Source organism: Chelonoidis abingdonii, chromosome 2 (genome assembly GCF_003597395.2).
Source record: "Chelonoidis abingdonii isolate Lonesome George chromosome 2, CheloAbing_2.0, whole genome shotgun sequence".
NCBI lineage: Eukaryota > Metazoa > Chordata > Testudines > Testudinidae > Chelonoidis > Chelonoidis abingdonii.
The window spans coordinates 200,740,665-200,759,417 of NC_133770.1; the positions used below are offsets into that span (position 1 = coordinate 200,740,665).

An 18,753-nucleotide genomic window follows, 5' to 3' on the forward strand; every position below is an offset into this window, starting at 1 on the left:
CCCACATCCCCTCCTGCACCCAAACTCCCTTCCTCTTAGTTAACTGGAAATTTTCACTTACTGGCACCCCCCCATTTCCCCAACATGCCGGATAAACAAGCTTTTACTGTATTTAATTGCTGGTAAATAACCTTCAGTTTATACAGTATGAGGATGAAACAAAAAACATTCAGTGCACATCTATGAGAATTTAGTAGCAAGTCAATGGAGGCTATTCCAGTATCAAGAAAATAACAAAAAGTATTAGTGCATGTAAATAAAGACAATCTTATGGAGTCCAGATGGAACCAGCTCAATCAAGTCTGTGTTGACCTGAATTTAAATGTGCTTGAGGCAGCTTGTGGAGACAACATTCCAGTATTGAAACAAGACTATCGTCTGCCTCTATTACCATTTAAAGCAACCGAGTAAATTTGAACTAAAGTAATCTAAAGCACATTAAAGGGGCCCTTCAAGGTAAAAAGAATTTTTAAAAGAACTCCATAGGGTGTTAAAATTTTTAATTTCCTTTGTTTGCTTTCAATATTGCACAAAATACTTCAAAACAATATTCATTATTGTACTGTACATTCCTCCTCATTCCTTGCTGTTAGGTGGCAGCACTCGAGGCTCATCTTGTCCCTGTCCTCCACTCTCTGTGGCCATGGTTTATAATGGATGACTCCTTAATGCAAATCGCTCTTCATTTGCTTTGTGTCTACACTGCAAATTATCCCACAGGTAAGAGGCTCAAGTTTTGGTATAATATGTCAAAACATTGTATCCAGAATAATTTCTATGTAAAGAGAAAAAAGAGGCAAAAGAATGACTACGTCTAGTGCTCTTTACAAACAAGTATTAAAAAAAAAAAAGGATGAAACCTGGCCTCATCAAAGTAGATGGGAATTTTATCATTGCCTCAATAAGGTCAAGAGTGTGCCTCAGGTCCCTGTTCCAAGGAGCATATTCTTTAAATCTGAAAGTCTCTTCATGTCTTTGGGGGTGGGGGAAAGGTTGAGTTTTAAAAGATCCTATATTAAATAGGTATTAAATTCCAGCTGAGCCTCAATGCTTCTAAAATCCCCATAGACCCACACATCGGAATATAGTATGTGGAAATACCACCTTCAGGAATTACGTGGCAGAGAAAAGTAAAACAATACTTCCTTTATTAAGAACACTTGTGGATGAGCCATTATTAAGAAGGCTGCATTCCTGCAAGAAAGTGGTAATGTGGCATTATAAATTATAAATTCATAGAATTTAAGGCCACAAGGGAGTATTAGATCTTCTAGTCTGACTTGTATATTGCAGGCTATTAAATTTCACTCATTTATCCCTGTATTGAGACCACTAACTTGTGTTTGACTGAAGCATAACTTGTTTTCCAAAACGGCATCCGGTATTGATCTGAAGGCATCAAGAAATGGAGAATCCATCACTTCCCTTGGTAGTGTGTTTCAGTGGCTAATCACCCCAACTATTAAATTCAAATTAGAAATAAGTCTTATCTAGCTTCCAGCTATTGGTTCTTGTTATGCCTTTCTTTGCTAGACTAAAGATCCCTTCAGTACCCAGTATTTTCTCCCGATGAAGGTACTTATACACTGTGATCAAGTCACCTCTCAATCTTGTGGTATGTTATGATAGCAATAGCAAATACCTTTCTAAACACTTGATAAACATTGTTTTAGAGGCATCTGTGTTTTTACTTTACTTCCAACAACCTCTTTTATTATTCTCTTTCCATAATAAGTGTACCTCAGCATTCAGAGCATCAAGGGTAAATACAATGAAACGAACTTATGATTATCTGTTAATTGTGATCTGCTATCAGCCAATCAAATTTCTGTTCCGTAAGATTTCCTGTTTTCTCCATATTAACTCACTGTGCAGTGCTGTTATCAGGTTCCCAAGTAAATAGAGAGGAATAAAACCCTCTCAAGGTGAGTCAGCTTCAAGCCTGCTCTTCTTTCAGGTAGGAGTCATTTGGCAGAGGTCATCCAAGGAGCTTCTGCCTTCCATCAACCCTTTCTCAGTAGCTACGGAGTGAAAGTCTGCTGTCTTCTTTGCACCACCCTCAGCTGAGCTTGGTTTCTCCCTTTTAAGCTGTTTCATCCATTTTTGACCTCTCTCACAAGTATGATGGGGTGGGGCAACCTGAGTCCACATTAGCTCATTAACCCTGTGTTGCCCAATGTGTGATTTGTATACCCCATCACAAATTCTCTGAAATTTCCCTTGGGGTTGTCTACACAAAGGAGTTGCTCCTGTGTAATTTAAATTGGTTTAAGCCAGTGCAAATACCCATGTGGACGTTCTTATATCAGGTTAAAATTGATTATATCAGATTAGCTTGTGCCTAATATATCAATGCAGACTGAATCAAAGTAGGCCAGGTTTAGAGTGTCAACACACACAAACTAAATACACCTTAGTTGAATGGTGAAAAGTAACGTGTGGACCGTACTTTAATGTATTTCCAGTAATGGACCTGTTCAACTGAATTATCTGTTGTATTCAGCCTACTGAGGAGGGGAATGGTCAGAAACAAAAGACATATCAAGTTTAAGAACTTCCAGTTATGAAAAACATTTGTTAAAATGAACGTTTATATAGTAAAAAGTGTATGGTTTACTTGCTCATTTTTATTTTTATTTTAGAATTAAACTTAGCATATACATGCAAGAGTTATCTGAAAGGTGGTTTTTTTAGTAGTAGTGAAGGACTTAATATATTAACTTATATTGGAACAGCTTCATGATGTGGCCCTGATCCTGTACCATGTGGACAGACTGCTGTATTTGCATGGAGTCCATTGATTTCAGTAGGGATCTACCCATACGTTACAACTTGCAGCATAAGACTTACATCAGCCAAAAACACAGGCAGTTGTTAACAAACTTCAGTGAACTTTCAAGAGTTACCTATATTGGTGAAACAACTGGAATACTGTGTGTGTTTTATCCACATTTAAAAAGGATGTTGAAAAACTTGAGGCTGAAAAAGAGCGACAACAATTATTTGAGGGCTGGAGAAAATGCCTTATAGTAAAAGACTTAAAGAGCTCAATCTGTTTAATTTATCAAAAAGAAGACAAAGGTGACTTGATCATAGTGTAGAATCTAGCAGAGAACCATGCTGGAAACTGAAGCTGGACAAATTCGTAGAATTCTTAAAAATAGGGCATACATTTTTAACAGTATCAGTGACTAACTAATAAAACAAACTATCAGAAGAAGTAGTTAATCCTCCTGACCCCTTCAAATCAAGACTGGATGCTTTCTGGAAGGTTATGCGTTAACCAAACACATCAGTGGTGTCAGTGCAGAGACAATCGGGTCAAGTTTACTGGTCTGTGAAATGTAGGAGGCGAAACTAGATGATTTAATGGTCCCTTCTGGCCTTAAACTGTTTGAATCTAGGTTAGAAGGAAGTTTCCATTTTTTTATTTTGCTGTACTTTGCCTATAAGGGGATGTGGTTTCAGTTTAATCATATTCTTTCTTACTATTCAGGCTAGCTGCAAGCTGAGCCAACCCACTCACCTTATCAGTTCATTAAACCACTTCCGTTAGCATCCTTCGAGTAAAGCAATGTTTGGTGATGTTCATCTCTAAACAACAGCTAGAGATGAACTACTTTTTTTTTTTTGGTATTGTGGGGGTCCAACTTGGTTGTGTATGTGTGTACTGGTTGCTACTGCAATATAAAAGTTAAATACATGTAAGGTAGGGAGAAGGGGGCATATTTGTAATGCAGAAAATATTTTGGGGGAGGCGTGTGTGGAGGAAAATTGAACCTGATCTTGCTGTTTAGCTGCATAGAGTAATGTGGCTCACACAGTCCAGCTTGCACGAAATGAAGACTTTCAGAGCATTAGGTTTCTATTTCTAAAGAATAATATTTCAGGAATCACTTTAAACATTCAAGGCAGTTCTGCTAATTTTTCCTGTGAGCAGTAACTGTGCACATTACCTTAGATGTAGAAACTGGGGGGAAAAAAGGCCCTGATTTTTGTGATGTTCCTCTCAACTATAGCATGAGATTAGTTTAACAATTGCACCACGAAGGCCCTTATTTCTGCAAATTGTTCCATGCAGGTAGTCTGTGGACTTTTTTGGAACTCCACACAGAATAGCTTTCAGGATTGGGGTCCATCTTTGTATTCCAGAAAAATAAAATGGTTACTGATATGGCAGACAGAGGCCAGTTTATTATCACAAAGATACCTTGTATTTCACACATTGCATTTATATTATATTTTATAATCCAAAAATAGCTAACTTTGAGGTTAATTTTATACCTGGCTTTTCTTTTTTGAGGTTATAATAGTTTTCCTTGCACCATTGTGGGAAGTGTAATAATGACATTGAGTCCAAACTGAGTATATGATGATAATTATTTAATAACAGCCATTCTATTAAGGTTTTAATATAAATAACTGAAAATAAAAAATAAATTCACTGAATAGCATAAATATTGCTATTTGTCATTGAATAAACGTAAATGTAATTATTGACTTGATAGTTGGAGAATTACTTTTCCCCACAAATTCAACCAAAGGTAACCATATATTTAAAAACATTTTTTTCCCAAATGTTGAGTAGTTTTTTTTAGATGAGGCTTCCTGTTGCTGCTGTTTACCAAGTTTTATAAAACAATATGTTTTTGAAAGATAATGTGTTTTCCCATAATTTGCAATAGAACTACTAAATGCAGCTCACCAGAATATCAGAATATTCTTTAATTAAAATATTTTTTTTCCAACAGAATTAGCAACAATTGTACCAGTGGTCCACTGGCAAATTACAATTGGTGTAATATATTTAATTTGTTCACACAGTTGATTCTAATTATTTTTTAGGGTGATACTTCCAAATTGTACATGAAATTCCTTTGTATCACACAGTCATATTTTCTCTTGTCCTTCCTATTTTAGCCTTACTGATGTAAAGTAGTGCTGATAAGTAACGTGTAATAATTTTCTTTTGTACTACAAGGTGCTGATCATTTTTTCCCCGTGACACTTTTTCATTTCTTCAGTAAAGGCAGAAGTTCTTCACTGTAAAACTTAAGATAGTTGTCATTCACTTATCTATAATAAACAGTGTTCCTGTTACGTATTCTTCGATTTTGTGAATATAGCAAATTTTAGGAATTGTATTTTCCTTTATCTATTAATAATGTCAGTGACAGATGAACCCCTGCTTTCCCCCAATATTTGATAAGGTCCACCTTTGCTAAACTAGGATTAAAATCCTTATATTTATATATTGGCTGAAGAGACGATTGAGGCAGATTTAATTTCTTTGACATGGAATCTCATATTTTAGATATATAATATAAAGTGGAAAAAAGACTTTACAGGAGCATCCAGAAGTCCCAAGTAATATGAGATTTCTTTTGTGCTGGGAGCTTTATAAACACATAATGAAAGACAAGGTTCTGCCTGGAAAAACTTATTATCTAAATAGATCTGACAGAGGTGAAATGTCTTGCCCAAAGTCACATAGCAGGTTAGCAGCAGATCTGGGATTAAAACCCAAGTCTTCTGACTCCCAGCCACTTGCTCTATAGTCTAGCTGATGCGGTCTTTCTATAGATATAGTGTATGCTGATTTCCCCCATCCAGCCTGATCACTTCTTAATTTTGTAATAGCGAGGCAGTCTCATGTAAATATTAATGATAACAATGTTTCATTCTTTAAGGCTGTGGTTCTCTTTGCTGGGCAAGCAGTGGACTGTCTCCATTTCAGACTGCACAGAGAAGCGCAAGCAGCAACTCGCTAATACACAGCATTATCAAGTTAGCTTCCCGAACACTAACTGAGAACAGCGCAATTCAGCGTATGGTCTTTACTCTTCTTTCCAACCTTGCTATTTCTCATGACTGCAAAGGTGTTATTCAAAAGGTAAAGTGGCAACATTATTTATTTCTATATTTTTTGAGCACCTAAAGAGTTGCAAGGTGCATCACAAAACTAAGACAAGACACGTTCTTGGCTCTTGAAGGCCAAAAATCTAAAGCCCAGTCCAGCAACACTTGCAGATATGAGTTACTTTGTGTATGTGCAGAGTCCCAAAAATGTGAATGGGGCATGTTTAAATATTTGCAGAATCAGGTTCCTACACTCAACATGACCTAAATAAGAGAGAACTGTAAAAATCTCTTATGAGAGACACAAAGTGGGTGAGGTAATATCTTTTATTGGATCAACTTCTGGTGGTGAAGGGGACAAGCTTTGTAGCATCACAGAGGTCTTCCTCAGGTCTGAAGATGGTAACCAGAGTGTCACAGCTAAATACAAGGTGGGACAGGTTGTTAAACATAAAGGGTTCATACATGTTGTAGGAGACCACTTAAAAATGAAGTGGGCACTTAAAACCTCTGCAGTCTTAGGACAAAGGCAGCTGTGTGTTCCAAATTGTAGTTTGTGAGCTATAAAACCAGCTTCTGTTAAGTTCCTGATTTTTAGTGTCCAGCAGTGATGAGGGATGTTGCTGTATAGGAAGGTGGCATCCATGATGGCAAGGATGGTGTCTGAGGAAGGTTGTTGATGTTAGAGAGTTTCTAGAGGAAGTCAGATGTATCCTGGAGGAAACTGCCTCTTTCTGTTGGTGAGTGATTTGAGGGTGATTTCTAGGAGTCCTGATATTCATTTCAATAAGAGTGCTGCTGATATTCATTCAGTGAAAAGGGTGTGCCTAGATTCCCTTGTTTGTGTGTCTTGAGAACCATGTGGAAGATCCCTGGGGTGATTTTTGTAGGGGAGCAGGCTGTAGAGTTTATCTTTGAGTTGTTTAGGGAAGGATTTCATGATGTCCTTAAATTATTGTGGTGTGGGATCTTCTTTGAGTTCTTTATCATAGGTGAGATCCAAGAGTTGTCAGCTGACCTCTTTAATGTAGTCATCATGACTGCATACCCTTTGTCTGATGGTTTGATCACTATCTGATGTTTGGATTTCAGGAACTGTACAGCTGTCCTCTTGATGGTAGAGAGATTATGGTGGATGTCATTTTTGTTAAAGATTTCACAGTTGATTATTTTTCCTGAAGCAATCAATATAATGATGATCAAGTGTGTGCTTTTGTTCACTGAGGGGAGGTGTCCCGTCATGATATTTTTTTCATGTAACAGAGAGAGGAGATATGGTTGTTGTGAGTGAATTATTTGAGGCAGAGTTGGTGAAAGAATTCTTCTAGTTCCACATGTTAGTATGGTATCAGGTTCTGTGGTGGGGCAGAAGTTCAATCCCTTAGAGAGTAAAGATAATTCATTTCATGTTAGAGGGAGTTCTGATCGGTTGATGTTGTCGAGGTGTCATTGGTGTCAGTGTTATGGGTCCTGGTGTTGTGGTTTCTACCAGAAGGGTCAATCTGTTGGTTGTGGAGTTGTTGAAATTGGTTGAAGTGTGTGTGTGTGTGTGTTTTGAATGGCTTTCATCAGGGTTTTTTTTACGGGGGAGAGGGTGTTATACTTTTTTTAGGTTTCCTACAGTACCTCCATGATTTTTTTTAGGAATATAAGAATGACTATACTGGATCAGACCAAGTCCATCTAGCGCAGTATCCTGTCTTCCAACAGCAGTTGGTGCAAGATGCTTCAAACTGAGTGAACAGAACAGGTCAATTTATCAGGTCATCCATCCGCTGTCATCCAGTCCCAGCTTCTTGCGGTCAAAAGTTTAGTGCAGAGATCCCCAAACTTTTTACTTTATGTCCCCCTGCAACTCCTGGTGCCGGGAGTGGGGTCCCAGCTCCGTGAGGTGGGGACGCAGACAAGGGTCAGGAGGCTGAGGCCACAGCTGGAGGTGGGCATGGAGCCTGGACGCAGAGCCAAGAGCCCAGGCGGGGGGGCCAGCAGCAGCGGAGCCCCAGCTGTGCCCCGACCAGCATTCCTCGGTGCCCTCTAGAGGGGTGTGCCCCACGATTGGCGACCTTGTTTAGGTCAATCAGTGGCTCTGGGTGTCCCTATCTTCCATTAACTTACCTAATTCCTTTTTAAATCCTGTTTTACTTGTGGCCTTCACTACATCCCCTGACAATGAGTTCCACAGGTTGACTGCATTATGTGGAGAAATATTTCCTTATGTTTGTTTTAAACCAGCTGCTTATTAATTTGAGTGACCCCTGGTTCTTGTGTTATGTGAAAGGGTAAATAACACTTCCTTATTAACCCTTTAAGTGTTATTTAAAGGGTAAATAACACTTCCTTATTAACCTTCTCTATACCATTCATGATTTTATAGACCTTATTATATCCTCCCTCAGCAGTCTCTTTTTCTATCTGAGAAGTCCCTGTCTGTTTAATCTCTCATAATGAATCTGTTCCATACCCTTAATCATTTTTGTTGCCCTTTCTCTGTACTTTTTGCAATTCTAATATTTTGTGTGTGTGTGTGTGAGAGAGAGAGTGGGGGGGGGGGAATGGAGTGAATAGAAATGCATGCAGAATTCAAGGTACTGGAGTGCCATGAATTTATATAGTAGCATTATGATTTTTTTTCTATCTTCTTATTTATCCCTTCCCTGGTTACTGGTTACTAGCATTGTTAACTCTTTTTGACTGCCGCTGCGCATTGAGCTGATGTTTTCACAATGACTCCAAGATTTCTTTTTTGAATGGTAACCGCTAATTTTGTATTTAGAGCTGGAATTTTTTTCTGGTGTGCATTACTTTGCATTTGTCAACATTGAATTTCATCTACCATTTTATTACCCAGGCACCCAGTTTTGTGAGATCCCTTTGTAACTTTTTGCAGTTAAGTTTGGGCTTAATATATTGAGTAATTTTGTATCATCTGCAAACTTTGCCACTTAGGAAAAACTATTTCACTAGTAGGGTGCTGAAACACTGGAATGGGTTACCTAGGGAGGTATTGGAATCTCCATCCTTAGTGGTTTTTAAGGCCCGGTTTGACAAAGTCCAGTCTGGGATGATTTAGTTGGGGTTGGACTAGATGACTTCCTGAGGTCTCTTCCAACCCTAATCTTCCATTATTCTATGAGTTCACTATTCATTTTTTTTTTCCAGATCATTTATGTTCAACAGCACTGGTCCCAGCTGGGAGAGACCATTGTTTACCTCTATCCATTCTGAAAACTGATAATTTATTCCTATCCTTTGTTTCCTGTTTTTTAACCAGTTACTTGTCCATGGGAGGACCTTCTCTCTTATCCCATGACTCCTTACGTTAAGAGCCTTTGATGAGGGACCTTGTCCGAGGCTTTCTGAAAGTCCAAATACATTGGATCACCCTTGTCCTCATGTCTGACACTTTCAAAGAATTCTAATAAATTGGTGAGGCATGATTTCCCTTTACCAAAGCCGTGTTGACTCTTCAGCAACATATGTTGATCTGTGTGTTTGATAATCCTGTTCTTTACTATAGTTTCAACCAGTTTGCCTGATACTGCGATTAGGCTTGCCTGTAATTATAAATAAATAGCCTGTAATTTCCAGGATCACCTCTGGAGCCCATTTTATAAAATGACATCACATTGGCTATCTGCCAGTCATCTGATACAGAGGCTAAATATCAGAGTTGTTAGTTCTTCAATTTCATATCTGAGTTCTGTTAGAACTCTTGAGTGAATATTATCTATAATTCTATAAGGTGCCACAAAACTCTTTTGCCACTTTTACAGATCCAGACTAACACAGCTACCCCTCTGATACTTGTCATTCTGGAACAGTTTCTCAGATTGGTCACCTAAAAAGAATGGCCCTGGTGTGGGAATCTCTCTCACATCCTCTGCAGTGAAGACTGATGCAAAAAATTCATTTAGCTTCTCCACAAAGGCCTTGTCTTCCTTGAGTGCTCATTTAGTACCTTAGTGGGCCAGTAGCCCCTTTGATTGTTGGGCAGGATTCCTGCTTCTGATGTGCTTCATTTTGTTGTTAGTTTTTGTCTTTTGCTAGTTGCTCTTCAAATTCTTTTTTGTCCTGCCTAATTATACTTGACTTGCCAGAGTTTATGCTCCCTTCTGCTTTCTAGGATTTGGCTTCCAGTTTTTACAGGAAATCTTTGTGTCTCTAACCACCTGTTTTGCTCTGTTTAGCCACAGTGACATTTTTATGGTTCTTTTACTGTATTTTTTATTATTTATGTTATTTGGGGTAGACCTGAAGTTCGAGCCTCTCTTATGGTGGTTTTAAAAAGTTGCCGTGCTGCTTGCAGGGATTTCACTCTTGTTACTGTTCCTTTTAATTGCTGTTTAACTAGCTTCCTTCTTTTTTATGTAGTTCCCCTTTTTGAAGTTAAATGCTGCTGTGTTGGGTTTCTTTGGTATTTTTCCCCTCTACAAGAATGCTACATTTAATTACTTCATAATCGCTATTACTGAGAGGTTCACTTATATTCACCTGTTCAACCAGACTAAATCAAAAATTCCCTTGACTCTTGTGGGTTCCAGGCATTAATGGTGTCTAGAAATTTTATCTCTGCATCCCATTCTGAGGAGGCATATTCCCAGTCAATATAGGAATAGATGAAATCCCCCATTATTATTGGATTTTCTATTTTTGTAGGCTCTCTAATCTCCCTGAGTATTTCACAAATCACCATCATGCTAGTCAGGTGGTCGGTATTGTACTCCTACTCTTATTTTTCAACCGTGAAATTTCTATCCATAAAGATTCTATGGTACAATTCAATTCATTTAAGATTTTTACTATATTTAACTCTGTGCTTTCTTTCATATATAGTGCCACTCCTCCACAAGTGTGACCTGCTCTGTTTTTCCTATATATTTTCTTCCATTTTGTTGGATCATGTGGTAATTTCTTGTTTGAGGTGCTACCTTCTGGAATGTGAGAGATGCTGGCGGTGGTTTCTCAATTTTTCTGCAGACCTTCTAGAGAGCTGTTCAGCATATTTGGAGTTGTATGTGATGGTCAGAAGGTTATAGATGGTGAGCCGTCTGGGGATAATGTTTTATTTCTTGCATTTGCTCAGGAAGTAGATGTCACTGTTAAGTTTGGCTTCCTTCTTCATGTTGTGGTGTTTCTATTTTAAACAGCAAAATTAAATCTTCCATTGTTATAGCCATAGTCCCAGGACATGAGACACACAAAGTGAGTGAGGTAAGATTTATAGCAGTCAGTATATATTAGAAGAAGCTGTTCATGATTAAATAAGAAGATAAATCAAATGACACTACCAAAAGTTTATCTGTCTTGGTAATTAAAAAGAAAAATACACTTTTAGAGAGGAAAGCACCTAAATCAAATACTTTTACACTGTCAGTGGAGTTCTTGTTTAGTTATATAAGTTTAAGGGGTTTTTTTTCTTTTCCCTTATTCAAGTGTATGCCGAAAAGTTCTAATTTCATTCTTTTGAATTTTGCTTGATTTTGCTAGCTTTCATTGTATTAAATTATAAACTTTTTGGGACAAGGACTTTGTCTTACTACGTACAGAGACTAGCATAGCGAGGCCTCAATGCTGACTGGAGCTTCTGCTGGTACTGAAATATAAATAGTCTTTGGCACTGATGCTCCAAAAGCTGGTAATAAAACATGTTTGGTGTTATCTGGTTGTATTTTATTTATGTCTTTGCAGAGTCCTTTCCAAATTAAGATTATATTGTTACTGGTGCCCCTTTTTGATTAAGTTGCTGTGTTCTTAATCTCTCCTTTCTCCATGTGCTGTCAATGTACAGTACTGCACTTGAAGCTAATTTTTTGTTTGAAAATAAAATAATGATCAGAATCATGTATACAGCTCAGTATATTTAGAAATGAATTATATTGAAATGACTCGTATATCCGTGTTTCTTTTTTGGGAGAGTTTTCCTGTTGGAAGATATCTCTCTAGCCTTTCATTTTGTTTTCTTTTACTGTTAGAGCAGCTGTCTGTCTAGTGAAAAGATTTGACTGTGGTTTTCTCTCCAGAGCTTATGCTTTGTTTTGGCTACAAAGATTCACTAGTTGAATGATTTCTCCCTCCTCCCTACCATCTGAGTGCTGCTGTCACAGATCGTGCAGGTCCTACTGGGGTTGAACTACATTCCCTTGTGAGAGAATTAACTCATCACTATTCTACTTCATGTGATCAAAGCCAAGAAGTGTCTATCAACAAGATAAAAGATGTTTTGTTTTGTTTTGTTTTCTTGATTTAACAACTACCATAATGTGTTACCACTTCAGATCTGAAAGGAGTGACACACTCAGCTACAGACCCTCCTTAGAGTGGAGACCAACAAGCCAGACCCTCTCTCCCATGCAATGATAGAGTAAGGCTTCCATCTGCTCTAGAGCTCCTTAAAATGGAAGTAGAGTTTTTTGATACCGTGACCAATGCCAGGTCAAGCAAATCAAAGAGTCTCTGGGGCATCTCCAGCACTGAGGAAGCTATGTTCAGGAGAATGGAGGTTTCATGGCAGCTGCACAGAAAAGAAGGTCAACAAAGGATGGTTACTGACAGTGGGAGGAGTGGGCAAGCTCTGTTACGCTTTGTTTCTAGAACATTAGAGTAGATGATGCACTTTCCTGTAATGGCCAAGAAGTTCATGCCCTTTTACCGCACTTTATTTTCTTAAATGCTAATCTAACAGCTTTCTTGAAATGTAAGTAACGTACATACTGTTTTGATTTTTATGTCTACAGATTGAGAGGGTCATGTGAGCCAATGAACTGAGAATGAGACAGTGTAACTCTTAAAACTGTTTAATTTGACAGATCACCAAGAAAAATGCCAGTAGTCATTGACACGATAAGAAGCACTTAGTTTTGAAACACTTTTTTTTTTGCTATCACAAAATATTGCTGAAAAAATGTTTTGAATAATATGGACGTAGGAGACTAATAGTGGGAACGTGGGGACAGGTAGACCGGTACTCTGGCTACATGGAGGGTGTGTGTGAAAGCAGTGTTACTTAGCAATGAAATAATACTGTGTATTTTCTCTCTTCTGACAGAGTAACTTCTTACAGAACTTTTTGTCTCTGTCATTGCCAAAAGGAGAAAATAAAAGCCTTACTACATTGGCTAGCCATTGGCTAAAGCTGCTATTGAATATATCCTTTGGAGAAGATGGACAGCAGATGATCATGAAGCTAAATGGTGGTTTAGACCAGCTGTTGGAGATGAGCAAATACAAACACAAGAGTAGTCACCATATAGTCCTCCTTATTCTGCACAACATCTGCTTTAGTCCAACTAACAAGCCCAAGATACTTGCTAATGGTATATATCCAAATGACATCTAAACTCTCATATTTTATTGTAATTTTGAGTACTGACAGAAAATCCAGTATATTATTTACAAAAGCATTTTTTATTAAGTGAAGTGTTCAGTATTCTAACAAAATTTTGGGAAATTAACATATTTCTTCCAGTTTTTGTGGTTTATAAAGAATACTATAGCAAATATATCAGACAGCTAAAATTATTTTTATTGGTTCTTCTTCAAGTGCTGGTCCCAAAGGGTATCCACTCTCAGTGCACGTGTGCTGCAGGCACGCCGGAACCAGAAATCCTTCAGTAGCAATGTCCAGTGGTTCATGCCTACACCCTTCATCTCATGCTTTCAGTTGAGGGAATAAGGGGTGGCACAGGTCGACCTGCCTCTCCATTTCCTTTTCTACCACTCCTGGTCCGGGTTAGAAACCTCTTGTGTCTATAGTCTTTAGTTTGCTCTAAGCTCTAACCTGTGAATACTGTAAATAGTTTAATTATTTTAAAAGATTTAGCATTTAATTTGTTAGTAGTTTTAGCAGGGAGCAGGGGATATATACCCCCAGTTATTCCTCCAGTGCTTGGGACACTTTTGTGTCCAAGGTCCTTGCTTTGTCTCACCTCTGGTCTTCCCATTAAGCATCCCACACAAGAGCTGCCTTTATTTGTTTGGGAATCACACATCCCATCAAAGTGTGAGATCTGCTCTTCCTTCTCCTCTTGCACTAGGCAGTCTTGGGAGTTCAGACTTTGACAGCATCTGATGGAGCTCTCCATGAGACCTTGATTGGATCTGGGACCCTTCTGCTCCCTGACTCATCATCTGGTGCCTCCAGCTTGGCACCAGCACAACCCTTGGCAGGTCCAGAGACTCTATGAATCAGAATCATAAAGCGGGTAAGGAGATACACACTCAAAAGAAGTCAGACAAAATCAGCTCAGCAGTCCTGGAAGAAGAGAGCTGCTTCTTCCTTTTCGTTTGGGTCCAGATGTGACTCCGTGCCCTGGAATGGGTATACCGGAGCTCACAAGGAACACAGGCCCCTCCCCGCTGCTGCAGGTCCGTGCTGGGGCTGGTGCAGAGAGGCGCCTCTCCCCGCCGCAGCAGGTCCATGCTGGGGGAGAGGCGCCTCTCCCTGTCGCAACTCTGAGCCCCTTTATAGGGCTTAAAGGAAACTGTGCAGCCATGCAGCTTAGAGGGAACTTAAGTTGGCACCTGGTCTGCCAGTATCACAGATCCCTCTAGAGCAGGATATAGCCAGAGAAGCTCATATCGCTGGATCCACCAACAGCTTCTTCATATTCTCTGGGTGAGACAGTGATGGTCTCCCTCTGTCCTCCAGATGACTAAAGGCAGTACCAGGAATTTACACATAAGCTCTTGGACATTCTCCTGTTGGCTGCTACCTCCAAAGTGGCACTCCCCATGAATGAAGCTATTTTGGACCTGGTGTATCCTCTGCGGATATTGAACGAGATAAAACAAATCATCATCATTCTGGTTACACCAACTTGGCTGAGGCAGGGCCAATACTCTTACCTGATACATTTCATTTGCAGACAGGCCTTGCTCATCTGCTGTCTTGGGATTCTGGTCCAACACTCTGTCCTGACATAACTCATCATCCAACTCAGAGCTTGGCTCCTCAATGGTTCTCAGGGATAGGGGTTCCATGTTCAACAGAGGTATAACAAGTCCTATTTAAAAGAAGAAAGAGCTCTACTAGAAATACTTACCTTCAAAAATGGAAGAGACTTCACCATTGGTGTACCTAGCAACAGTGTTCATCAGTTTATTCTTCCCACTCCACTGTTCCTGATTGTGTTGGAGTTCTGTCAGAGTTCATTTGGTGGCTATTACCATCTTTCATTCCCCTGTGCAGGAATTCTCAGTCTTTTTCAACCCATAGTAGGATTCATCAAAGGGTCGGTTATCCTTATTCCACAAATCAAAGAACCTATATGGGATTTGAACTTGGTCCTTAATAGTCTTATCAAACCTTCTTTTGACCTGCTAGCTAAGTGTTCTCTGCTGCACTTATCTATCAAAATGGCATTCTTAGGGGCCATTACTTCTGTTCAGAGTTGGGGAACTGAGAGCATTAACGGCTGATCCCTTGGCACCACTGCCATGTTTTATTGCTTTCTTCAAGCGTAAGGTATCATGACACCCACATCTCAAATTCATACCTAAAATACCCTCCAATTTTCAAATTGACCAGGTTATCCACTTTTCTGTGTTTTTTTCCCCCAAAGCTACAGGGGATTAGAGAGAGAACTGCCCTGCATACCTTGGACATTAGAACGATGTTAGCCTTTCATTTGGACAGAACCAAATCATTTATAAAGTCTTCTGGACTTTTTATCTCAGTTACGTACAGATCTAAACGATCCACAGTCTCCATCCAAAGACTTTCAAAGTGGGTTTCCAGTTGTAACAAGCAAGAATACAAGGCTGCTAATATTCAGCTCCCCTGGTGAATAATAGCTCATTGGGCAAAATCCCAAACTACCTCCATGGCAATATTAAAAAATGTAACAATTGAAGTAATTTGCAATGCGGCAACCTAGGCATCGGTGCACATTTTCCCCAAACAGTGCTCACTGGTATGCTCCTCTGTCAGGTGCTGCTGTTGGAATGGCAGTATTAGATCCAGCTTTGAATCCCTCAACTCTTTCAGGGGATGCTGCCCAGGGCTAGCCTGAAGTGGAGCACACATAGGGACAATATTCTGAGAAGGAGAGGTTATTCACCTTGTGCAGTAACTGGAGTCCCTTGAGATGTGTCCCCCATGGATGCTCCACTATCCACCCACCTTCCCCTTTGCTTTGGAGTTTTGTCTCAAGGGATTTTGTAGTAGAGAAGGAGTTGAAGGCGGTTTGCCCACACAGTTCTCTATATCCTTGTTACGGGACACACTGATGTCTGGAGCCCATGCACAGGTCAAACAGGAACTGAAATAAAAAATACCTGATCAAAGGCACATGGGGTGCACATGCACCTGAAGTGAAGCACTCACAGGGATACACATTTCGAAGAATTCCAGTTACTGTGAGTATCCTCCACTTATCCTGGATTATCATCTCTCTGTAGTCATAGGGCCTGTCCATCAGCTCATTGTTACCTTTAGCAGCTATTAATGCCTTTCATCATCTGAGAAAGAACTGCTTAGTTTTCACCCAGCTCACAACTGTAAGGTACTTAAGAGGCATTGTCAGAAAATTCCTGTCAGTATCAAGACCTACTCCTGCTTGAGATCTAAAACTTGTACTATCAGCATTTATTAACCCATCATTTGAATCCTTGGCCTCCTGCTCCCACTTACACTTACCAATGAAGCTGGTCTTCCTGACAGCTATCACCACAGCCAGGAGCATGTGTGCTCTGAGCCCTTATGGCAGACCCATCTTATGTGATCTCTCATAAAGAGAAAGTATTCCTCAGACTGCATCACAAGTTTATCCCCAAAGATCCTTCTGACTTTCACTTGAAGATGATGATTCGGCTACCTCTATTTTACCTGAAACCTTTCAACACTAGGGAAAACCGAAAACTCCATTCTCTTGATGTACACGGAGCTCTGGTGTTCTGTCTAGGCAGATCTTGAGAAGATCTCTGAGGTTATTCATCTGCATTGCTGAGCAATGAATGGAGAGGCAATATCTTCCCAAAGGGCCTTAAGATGGATTTCCAGTGGCATCGTCCTCTATCAGCTTGCAGAAGCGTTTCCTGCTCAGTCTGTCAAGTCTCATTCTACCAGAACTCAAGCCTCTTTGGAAAACTGTAGAGTGGCAACGAGGGGCTCCATTCACACACGTATCAGGCTCTATGCTCTGATTCAAGCCTTGGCTGAGGATGCTTCCTTTGGTTCAGCAATCCTAAAAAGTGTTGTGCAGAGCGTTTCCTTGCACCTACCTTGTCAGTAAGCACTGCTTGGGAGTCATCCACAGTGAATACCCCTAGGCACCAGCTGAGACAGTTACCTTATAGTAATTGGAGTTCTTCATGATGAGTGATCCTTGTAGGTATTCACAACCCCTCCTCCTTCCCCTCTGCTCCACTCAGATGATTCATGGTAAAGTAGGAACTGGAGAGAGGGAGACGATCTGTGCCATCCTTCATTTGAAAGCATGAGGAGTTGAATGGTGGACACATGGACCAACAGACACTGCTTTTGAAAATATTCTGGTCCTAAGTGCACAGACTGCAAGTGCATCCATAGTGAATGCCCAAAAAGACCACGCATCTGAAAGAATTTCAGTTCCTATAAGGTAAGTAAATTCCCTTTATTCTGAGATCTTGCTATTTTGAAATTACAATAATATAACTTGAATGAGAAGGTTTTAACTAGACACTTAAATGGGAGACCATGCTTTCCTTTTAAAAGAAAGTGAGGAGGAGCCCTGTGCCTCAAACATTTTAGCTTTTAAATAATCTGGCTTAGAAATACAATTAAAAAAAAAGAAGCTTCTGAGTTAGTTATGAATGCTGTCTTTCAGTTATACAAACCTAGACTATGCATATTTCCTATACCCTCCAGAAATCTGTGCCTCTTAGGTCAAGTCATGCCACTTTTCTCCAAACATACCAGGAGTTCCTAAACTTGGTTCACGGCTTGTTCAAGATAAGCCCCTAGTGGGCCGTGAGATGCTTTGTTTACCTGTGCATCTGCAGATATGGCCGCTCAAAGTCCCAGTGGCCATGGTTCGCCATTCCCGGCCAATGGGACCTGCGGGAAGCAGCACGGGCCTGGCCACCACTTCCGGCAGCTTCCATTGGCCGGGAACAGTGAACCGTGGCCACTGGGAGCTGCGAGCTGTCATACCTGCAGATGCTCAGGTAAACAAAGCGTCCTGTGGCCCGTCAAGGGCTTACCCTGAACAAGCCACAAACCAAGTTTGGGAACCCTGAGGTATACTGATCCACTCATGTACTATAGGAATGAGTATGGCATAAACGCTTACTGTAGCGAGATAGAAACTCTCTTTTGTAGTTTGTAGAGGCCAAGACTACTTAGACAGGATGCTCCACTCTTCCCTAATGAAGTTCCCAGTAGGTTCCAACTGAAGCTGTTCTCAAATTTTTCCAGATCTTTGTTGAATGTCTTTGATAAATAATCATTACTCAACTCCATAGTCTACCCCAGGGGTTGGCAACCGGCACGTGAGCCGATTTTTGATGGCACGGGCTGAGCTGCTCAGCCTGCTGACGCTCTGGGGTTCCCGCTGCTGGCCCCTTGCCAGCCAGGGTCCCGCCTCTGGTCCCACTCAGCGCCCGCTGCTGGCTTGGGTGAAGGAACCCCAGGCCGGCAGTGGGCTGAGACCCTGGCTGGCAGGAGCCAGCGGCCGAAACCCCAGAGCGGTGCGCGCTGAGCCACTCAGTTGCTGCTCTGGGGTTCCCACTGCTGGCCCCTGGCCAGCGGGGTCCCCCGTCACAGCCCCACTCACCTTGCTTCCAGTTGGAGTTCCAGCGCAGGCCCCTTGCCAGACAGAGTCCAGGCCTCCGGCCCTGCTCAGCCCTACCAGCTCCACTCACCTCAGCTGCCAATCTAGGGTTCCAGACAGTTAACAACTGATCACTCAGAAGCCT

At 40.5% G+C, this 18,753-nt stretch overlaps 1 protein-coding gene across 8 annotated transcripts in view; it reads left to right on the top strand.

Annotated features, from left to right (window-relative positions):
* RTTN (rotatin) overlaps positions 1 to 18,753 on the top strand; it is a 161,431-nt gene that overhangs the window by 138,571 nt on the left and 4,107 nt on the right. For 3 of the 8 annotated variants that reach the window (XM_075062917.1, XM_075062916.1, XM_075062918.1), the window contains exons 44-46: positions 594 to 720; positions 5,691 to 5,893; positions 12,905 to 13,172. In XM_075062917.1, coding sequence (XP_074919018.1) covers positions 594 to 720; positions 5,691 to 5,893; positions 12,905 to 13,172 — 598 coding nt within the window. Of the gene's footprint in view, positions 1 to 593; positions 721 to 5,690; positions 5,894 to 7,503; positions 7,681 to 9,018; positions 9,087 to 12,904; positions 13,173 to 18,753 lie in introns of those variants that run through there. The other 5 variants (XM_075062920.1, XM_075062921.1, XM_075062919.1 and 2 more) reach the window with 5 other exon arrangements.